This window comes from Nylanderia fulva, unplaced genomic scaffold, assembly GCF_048542155.1.
Source record: "Nylanderia fulva isolate GAGA-0341 unplaced genomic scaffold, ASM4854215v1 Scaffold185, whole genome shotgun sequence".
Classification (NCBI taxonomy): domain Eukaryota; kingdom Metazoa; phylum Arthropoda; class Insecta; order Hymenoptera; family Formicidae; genus Nylanderia; species Nylanderia fulva.
Genome location: NW_028190108.1, coordinates 82,687 through 91,362, shown reverse-complemented (window position 1 = coordinate 91,362; position 8,676 = coordinate 82,687). Strand labels below are relative to the sequence as shown.

The following is an 8,676-nucleotide window of genomic DNA, read 5'->3' as shown; positions in this document are numbered from 1 at the left end:
TATGGAAAAAATAGGGAACGATCTGTCGCTCTCCGGCATCGTCCAAAAGATGCTGGAAAGCCAAGAAAATTAGAAGGCGATGGTTTCCATCTGCGGCAGAGTAATGTTGCAGAAGGAAACGGCGGAAAGAGAAAGAAAGGGAAAGAGATGCGGCAATGGGTGGCGGAAGAGAGCCAAGAAGAAGAAGAGGAAAGAGGCCATCCCGTCACCTAGTTGTTGACGACGATTAACATTAAAAGGGAGACTTGCCCCCCCCTTCCAATATCTCTGGGAGGAAGCTGAGGAAAAAAAAAATTGGAAGGGGGGAGGGGTCACAAGGAGGATTTTTATCTCCCATTGCACGTGACTCCTCACAAACAAGGACGAGAAGGAGCGAGGTCGGGAGCGTGGCGTCCTGCCCGCCCGCCGAGCACTCATCTAAGTGCGTTGGCGGGGGGGGGGAAAGGGGGGGTAGACGCCCGCGCCCCCGACCACCAGCCGAGGCACTTTACTTGGGGGGGGGAGAGTCTCGGCAAGAGATCCCGGGATGAGGGCCAAATCCTAACTTCACAGGGGAAAGGAGGGAGCTACATCCCGGGATCTCAAAGAGGAGCACAGGAGAGACGAGCGCAAACGGGTTTGGCAATCCATTGCACGTGCTTTCCCTCCGGGACGAGATGCGACAGCGGGAGTCCCCTTGCCGGAAGCCGAAGGGTTTCCGGTCGGAGGAAACCGCTGTTGTAAAGGAGGGTTGCCCCCCTTCAGGCGATAGTCCTCTGGAGCGGGCCCCCTCGATTGAAGACCGAACCCAGATACCCACGGGTGCTGGGAGGAGTCTCAATCAAGGGGGCAGGGGGCCATGGCTCGAGCGGGTGTCTCGAGCCATGACCCCGCTCCCCTAACTTTTAGGGAGGGCACGACGTGAGAGTGTGGCCCCCTTGCGTCGCAAACACCACGAGTACGGCCGCCTCTCTCCTTCAAAGGGAGGTACAAGGGGTCCAACAGGACTCCGATGGGAAAGGTTGGTGAGGGGCCCTCCAGAAATAATGCTATTGCTCGTTCCCGGAGGGCTCCCAATTAACCACCCGAGCCAGGCCATCATGGTGGTTTTAGTGAGGTCCTTTGTCGTGGTCCCTACCGGGATGATCTAGATCATCCCGGTATGGACGAGAAGAATCCCACATACTCTATGTTCCTTACCCGAAAGGCATGGGGACCTGTCGCAGGTTTCCACCACGTAAAGAAAAAAAAGGTAGTCTATGTATTATAGCGTATCAGTCTCTTAAAAAATGTTCTTTTTGAGAATTTATAATTACGTGTTGATTTGCGGCTCGTAAAATTATTTACATAGTTTTTCAATAAACAACTAATATACGGCGGAGTGACATCATATTTCAGACAGTTACGCAAAAAATTAATTCTTAGTTTGTTGATAATAATTATTTTACGAAATTTGATCTAGAATTTGAATAATTTAACATTTTCCAAAGCAAAACGAAATTTAACAAGATCAAAAAATGAATTAACAAAACGCATCTTTCAGCCTGACATTAAATTAATATAATTTATAACAGCTCTTTAGAAAATTTTTTTAATGTTGATGATATAATAATGGCTGCTCCATCGGATTTCATAGATCACACATTAAATCTATTTAATTCTTTTCATGAAAGAATCCAGTTTACTCTTGAAATTCAAGACAATAATAAAATTAATTTTCTCGACCTAACATTGATATTAAAAAATAACATTATATTTGATTGGTACCATAAAAAACGTTTTCTGGAAGATATCTAAACTTCCTGTCTCAACATCCTATAAGTCAAATATGAGGTACGATAATGGGGCTAGTTGATCGAGCCTTCTTAGTATCAAATCCAGAATTTCATAAAAAAAATTTAGACTTAGTAATCAAAACATTACTTAAAAATAATTATCTTCTGAAATTGATTTCTGACACAATAAATTAAAGACTAAAACATTTAATAGATAAACGAAATATTCTTACAAACAAGAATGACCACATTGAAAAAATCTCGTATTTTTGCATCCCATTCTTACCGACGCTTAGTGAACAATACAGAAACATTATTAAAGATATGAATGTTGTTTGAGATGTTAAGTAAAACTTTTGTAAATTCTAGAATTTACAAATATATTCTTCAAAAGTCTTCAAAAATATGTTCACGAACGCGCTGCGAGAGAAAGGATCGCACTGCACGAAAGGATGAGTCACTCTTTGTATTAAATTGACTTTAATATTATAAAACAATGAGAAAACGAACACTTTAACAAACTTTTACAATCGTAATTAATTTACAGGGAAAATCGAACTCAAATCAATGTGCGGAATAAGCGGCGGTTGTCAACGAATTTCTGCGGTTTTACAAATCTGCGGTTGCGTTATGCGGTTCACGGCGGAAAAAGCGATAAGGCCCCGATTTCGGGCGCGAGCTCTCTCTTATGGGTTTCCGAAGAAAACCCACTTTTTCGGAAAGCGCCAATTATTGCGAGCAATTTGAATTGTGCTCGAGGTGACTCGAGGGCACAGCTCATTATTGGCCGCTTTTTTAAGATGCGCAACGACCTCGCGTTTTGCCATGCGCGCGCGGCCGCTCGCTATTTCTAATTGGTGATCGAGGCCGCGTGGCAATTTTGCGCATGCTTGTACCGCGAAAAGTATCCGGTAAAACGGTTGCGAAACTGCTAATTGTTTGTGTGTAAAGAATGTTTTTTAGATGACAAGTTTAATTTATGACAGGTTTTTTACCGTGACAAACATACAAAACGACCGTGACTTTTGTTATTGACGCGGATGGAAAATTCTAGAATTTACAAAAGTTTTACTTAACATCTCAAACATTCCCGCCCGCCTTGTCGCAACGTGACAAAGATTGGTGGTGGTTCCGGCGCGGATCGCATTCCGATAGCGATCGATGGTGGGGCGAGCGCGCCGGCGCGGCGAAATACACGTGGTGATCGCGTGGTGTGAATCGATCAGCTGAGCCGATGAGAGCACGTGGTAAACGCGTGGTGTGAAATAATCAGCTGATCCGGTGACAACGCGTGGTTGATGTGAACGGCGAGTGTGTAATGCAGTGAGCGGTGATAACGAAATAATTTTTTTTCTTTTTGTGCGGTGGTGGATGAGATGAGTGACGTGCGACAGATGCTATGATGCATGAAGTGATGATTGTGTGACGTTACGAAGTGTCAGTGTGCGGTGTAGGTGCGTCGTTCACGCCCGGGAGGAAAACAAGCTTGACGAGTGGGCGCACAAGCTCGGACGTGGCCGTTCGGATTGACACCACGCGTACAATCCCATCGTCCCCGGGGTGAAGTCGCGATATGCGAGCCAGTGGCCATCGGCTCGGTAGGGTGAGCTCGGAGCGCACGAGACAGAGGTCACCGACGTGGGGTGCAGCTTCTCCCTTGAGCCATTTGGTGCGTGAGGCTAGTCCGTGCAAATATTCGGATGACCATCGCTGCCAGAAGTGATCCCTCATCTGCTGCAAATGACGCCAGCGTGACAAGGTGGGTACCGTCTGCCCTGTCAATGACGGTTCCGGCACAGCAAGTAGCGGCGCCCCGACGAGGAAGTGACCGGGGGTCAACGCAGAGACGTCCTCTGGGTCATCTGAGAGTGCCTGCAATGGACGAGAATTAAGACAAGCTTCGATCTGGGCGAGGAGTGTGCTCAGCTCCTCGAACGTGAGGGTGGTCTCGCCGATCACCCGACGGAGGTGGAACTTGGTCGACTTCACTGCAGCCTCCCAAAGACCACCAAAGTGCGGGGCCGCTGGCGGGTTGAAGTGCCAGCGGATTCCTTGAGCGGTGGCGGCAAGGACGATACGATGACCTTCGGCTGTCGCTGCATCAAAGAGACCTCGCAGCGTACGATCTGCCCCGATGAATGTCGTGCCGCAGTCGCTGTAGATCTCAGCACAGAGGCCCCTGCGGGAGACGAAGCGGTGCAGAGCGGCGATGAAAGCCTCGGAGGTGTAGTCGGAGACGACCTCCAAGTGAGTGGCCTTCGACCAGAAACAGATGAAGACTGCGATGTACCCTTTATGCGCACGGTGTCCACGTCCCTTGCTGGTCCGAAGGAGGATGGGTCCTGCGTAATCCACGCCGGTGCTGAGGAACGGTCGGGTTGGCGTTACTCGGTCCCGAGGAAGGTTACCCATCTGAGGCTGTGGCGTGGCAGCACGCCATCGAGTGCAGGTAACGCATCGATGTAGCTGCTGCTTGACGGCGGTTCTTCCTCGAGGCACCCAGAAGCGCAGGCGGAGCAGGCCGAGTGTCAGCTGCACACCCCCGTGCAGTGTTCGTCGATGGCAGGAATCGATCACCAGCCGAGTCAGCCAGGATGCCGCCGGGATGATCATCGGATGTTTCTCGTCGAGCGGAAGTTGAGAGTTTTTGAGACGTCCTCCGACGCGCAGTACGCCTTGATCGTCGAGGAACGGACTCAACTTTACCAGGTGGCTTCGCGGTGGAGTAGTGCGTCCAGCAGAGGCCGCGGCTACGTCCGTCGGAAAATGGAGCGCCTGCACCACTCGCAGCCATCGAAACAGCGCGGAGTCCAGCTCGTCAGGCTGCAATGGACAGCCAGGTCTGGCGTCACGTCTCACCGGGTTGAGCCATCGACGACACCACGCAGTGACTCGCAGCAGCCGTTGCAGCGTCGGGAACCGCAGAAGAAGGTCCGGTTCGGTAATGACTGGCGCCTTGACTACCAGGCTGGTGACTCGTTGCTCAGGGAGGTCATCCTCTGGGACGTCGATGTCTGCACCAGGCCAGGCAGCCTCGTCTCCTGACAGCCAGGTAGGTCCTGTCCACCACAGTTTATGATTGCGTAAGTCCTCAGGTGTAACACCACGCGATGCACAATCTGCAGGGTTTTCTCGTCCGGCGACGTGTCTCCAATGAGCGTCTGGAAGCAGGGTCTGGATCTGCGACACTCGGTTGGCAACAAAGGTCTTCCAGCGGGTGCAGTGTCCGCGAATCCAGTGAAGAGTGACCTTGGAGTCGGACCACAGGTGCACCGGCGTAGCAGCCAAGCCGAGGGTAGTGCGTACATGCAACATGAGCGTGGTGAGTAATGCGGCGGCACAAAGCTCCAATCGAGGTAACGACACCTGCTTGACTGGTGCGACCTTCGATTTTGCCATCAGCAGATTAATTGATGTCTTCTCTGTTGCAGCGTTGCGGATGTATACGACGGCGGCGTATCCTCGCTCCGATGCATCGGCAAACCCATGGAGCTGCAGTTGCGACTGGTCATTTCCGGTGCTGAGCCAACGATCCACACGGATGTGATCCAGCAACGGAAGTTGATTCAGCAGTTGTCTCCAGCGGTGTGCGTCCTGATCAGGCAGCGGAGAGTCCCAATCCAGCCGTTGAAGCCACGTAGACTGGATCAGAATTTTGGCTCGGATGACGACAGGCGCTAGCCAGCCCATCGGATCGAATAGTCGAGCTGTCTCGGCCAAGACTCGTCTCTTCGTGAGGTCGGTGGTTGAACGCGGACGTATGGTGAAGGAGAACCAATCCCCTTGAGGATGCCATCGAAGACCCAGGGTGGCGTGGCTCTCTCCTTCCCACGAGCGCGGTCCGCGTTGAAGCCGATGTTCCGGCGGAATTCCGGTGAGCACCTGCTGGTTGTTGGCAGCCCACTTTCGCAAAGGAAACCCGCCCGCCATGCAGAGACTCTGTAGTTCCTGTTGGAGTTTGATGGCATCCGCCAGGCTGTCAGCACCGGTGACCACGTCGTCGACGTAACAGTCTTGTCGCAGCGCCCTGACTCCGCGTGGATATCGTGCCTCTTCGTCTGCAGCAAGTTGGTGAAGCGTCCTGATGGCGAGGAAGGGTGCGCACGCCAGTCCGTAGGTCACGGTCTTCAACTCGTACTCGCAGATGTTGTCTGAGCTGTTGTGGCGCCACAGGATGGTTTGCAGGCGACAATCCTCCGGATGAACAAGAATTTGTCGGTACATTTTCTCGATGTCCGTGACGAAAACGTACCGATGCCAACGCCAACGGAGTAAGACGTCAGCGAGTGCTGGCAAGAGGTTAGCTCCAGTGAGGAGGTGCGAGTTCAGCGACTCTCCGGACCGTGTGCGTTGGGAGCCGTTGAACACAACCCTGAGCTTCGTGGTCGTGCTTGACTCCTTGAGGACCCCGTGATGCGGTAAGTAGCACCTGGGACCAGAACCTGTCGTAAACGTACTAACCTTCTCCATGTGTTGCAGGTTTTCGTATTCATCCATGAAGTCTCGATAGAGATCACCGAACCGAGCATCACGGGCTCCCTTCCGCTCCATCGCTTCCAGGAGGTGCTCTGCAGGTCGACGAGTCTCGCTGAGTGATGTCGGCGGTGAGGCAAATGGCAGCCTTACCACGTATCTTCCACTGGATGTGCGTGTGACTGTGCGCACATAGAGGTCCTCGCATCTGGCTTCGTCGGCGGTGAGCACGATCCCAGCTGCTGGCTCGCGTTCCTGCTCCCAGAATCGTCGCACCAGGTCAGCAAGGTCGTTGTCGGCGGTGCACTGAAACGTGCGGCGATGTCCGTCGGTGACTGCTGAGTCGTAGCCTCCGGACAGGATCCATCCCAAGCTGGTCTGCTGGGCGATCGGCATGCGTGAGTCGCCCTTGCGAAGGCCTTCCTCAAGAATTAACGAGTAGACCTCTGCACCAAGAAGTAGCTCCGCAGGGTCGTCATCCAGGTACCGCGGGTCGGCCAACCGGAGTCCTTGGATGTGAGGCCAGCTGCAATTCTCGCGTTGAGCGGTGCCTTGTTGTAGTGAGATGCGAGGCAACACAAAGGCGACCACGCGAAGCTCGGTGTTGGTCACGTCGGATGTGATGTCCAGGGTGACCTTGCCACGAGCCGATCCAGAGCGAGTCCCTCCGATGCCAAAGATGGACAGATTCGTTGAAGCTCGAGGAAGACGAAGGCGTTGAGCCAGCGCTTCAGAGATGATGGACACCTCGGAGCACTGGTCGATCAAGACTCGAACCTCGTGTGGTGATCCGTAGCGGTCCGCGACCTTGACGCGGGCAGTTGCAAGAAGGACGGCCTTGTGACTCTCACATTGCTGTGAGGTGACCAGTGTGGTGGCAAGTGAAGTGGCCTCAGCGGACGGTGATGATGTGGATGCCCCGTGCAGCATGGTGTGGTGTCGTGCGTTGCAAGTGAGGCAATTCTTCTTCGATTGACACCGTGACAAGAAGTGATTGCCCAGGCAGTTGAAGCACAGTCGGTTGGTCTCCACGAATGTTTTCCGTTCGACCGCGGTCTTGGCCTTGAACTCCTTGCAGGTCATCAGTGTATGTTTTTCACGACACAGTGCACAATGAAGCGAATCTGTGCCTTGATGTCTGGTGACGTGCGCTTTGGCGAATCGCGATGCCTCTCCAGGTCCTTTTGTGACACTCCTCGGTCGTGCAGCGTTGAGGGTCAATACCCGTCGACTAATAAAGTCGAGAAGTGCCTCGTTCTGTGGTGGTTCGGTGGAGTCTGACGTGGCTGACTCCCATTCGAGACGAGTGCGGGCGTCGAACAATTCGATGACCAGGTGATTGAACAGGTCCATCCCGTGCGAGTTGATAGGACGTCCAATACTCTCCTGTGCATTGATGGCGGCGGTGACAGCGTTGTGGATGCGGCTCAGCTCCTCGGCGGTATCTCCCTTCATCTTTGGCACGGCGGTAAACGTGGCAAAGTTGGAGCGGATTAATTCTCTTTTGTTGTCGTAATGCTTGTTCAAGATTGCCCAAGCGCGATCGTAATTGTCACTTGTGACAGGTAGTGATCTTATCAATTTTTCAGCTTGACCTGTCAAACACGAGCGGAGGTGGTGAAGACGCTCGATGTTTGAGATGGAATTGCTGCTCACAACGGACAGGAAGAGATCACGAAATGACGGCCAATCAGCGTAGGCGCCAGAAAACGGCGGCAACTTGATGCGCGGCAGCGACGACCTTGATGCGACGTCGACGGATGGAGATACGTTTGGCTTCCGGAAATGTTCAGCGTAGCCATCCAGGATACTGCGTTGTGCCACGTAAAGATTTTCAGTATCTCCATGCAACTCCGACTTGAAGTATTCGCTGTCACTAAACTTCTCTTTCAGAGCCGCGCGAATGAGATCATGCTGGGCCTCAAATTTCGTCCACAGCTGATCTAGGATCCTGATGCGTGTGGATACGGCACTGGCGGTGATGTTGGTCGTGCCCAGCTTCTTCAAGTATTCCACGGAGCGTGAAATACGGACTTGGACCTCACGTTGGCAATCGATCAAGGTGTTCACATCCATGTCGAACTACGAGTTCACTGACCGCACCAAGAGACACGTTCACAAACTTGCGGATGCCGGCACGATGTATCCGGCTCGAAGGACCAAAAATATGTTCACGAACGCGCTGCGAGAGAAAGGATCGCACTGCACGAAAGGATGAGTCACTCTTTGTATTAAATTGACTTTAATATTATAAAACAATTAGAAAACGAACACTTTAACAAACTTTTACAATCTTAATTAATTTACAGAGAAAATCGAACTCAAATCAATGTGCGGAATAAGCGGCGGTTGTCAACGAATTTCTGCGGTTTTACAAATCTGCGGTTGCGTTATGCGGTTCACGGCGGAAAAAGCGATAAGGCCCCGATTTCGGGCGCGAGCTCTCTCT

At 52.1% G+C, this 8,676-nt stretch overlaps 2 protein-coding genes across 2 annotated transcripts; both read right to left on the bottom strand.

Annotated features, from left to right (window-relative positions):
• Positions 1–3,182: 3,182 nt before the first annotated feature.
• Positions 3,183–4,367, bottom strand: LOC114940771 (uncharacterized). Its single transcript, XM_085481614.1, has one exon. It carries the CDS (start codon positions 4,365–4,367, stop codon positions 3,183–3,185), a length of 1,185 nt encoding a protein of 394 aa, XP_085337740.1.
• Positions 4,368–5,320: 953 nt separating this feature from the next.
• Positions 5,321–7,682, bottom strand: LOC146723580 (uncharacterized). The gene is made up of 2 exons (XM_085481613.1): positions 5,437–7,682; positions 5,321–5,348 (listed from the first exon to the last, which is right to left on the bottom strand). The coding sequence occupies exons 1-2, from the start codon at positions 7,680–7,682 to the stop codon at positions 5,321–5,323; spliced, it is 2,274 nt and encodes a 757-aa protein (XP_085337739.1).
• Between the last annotated feature and the right edge of the window lie 994 nt (positions 7,683–8,676).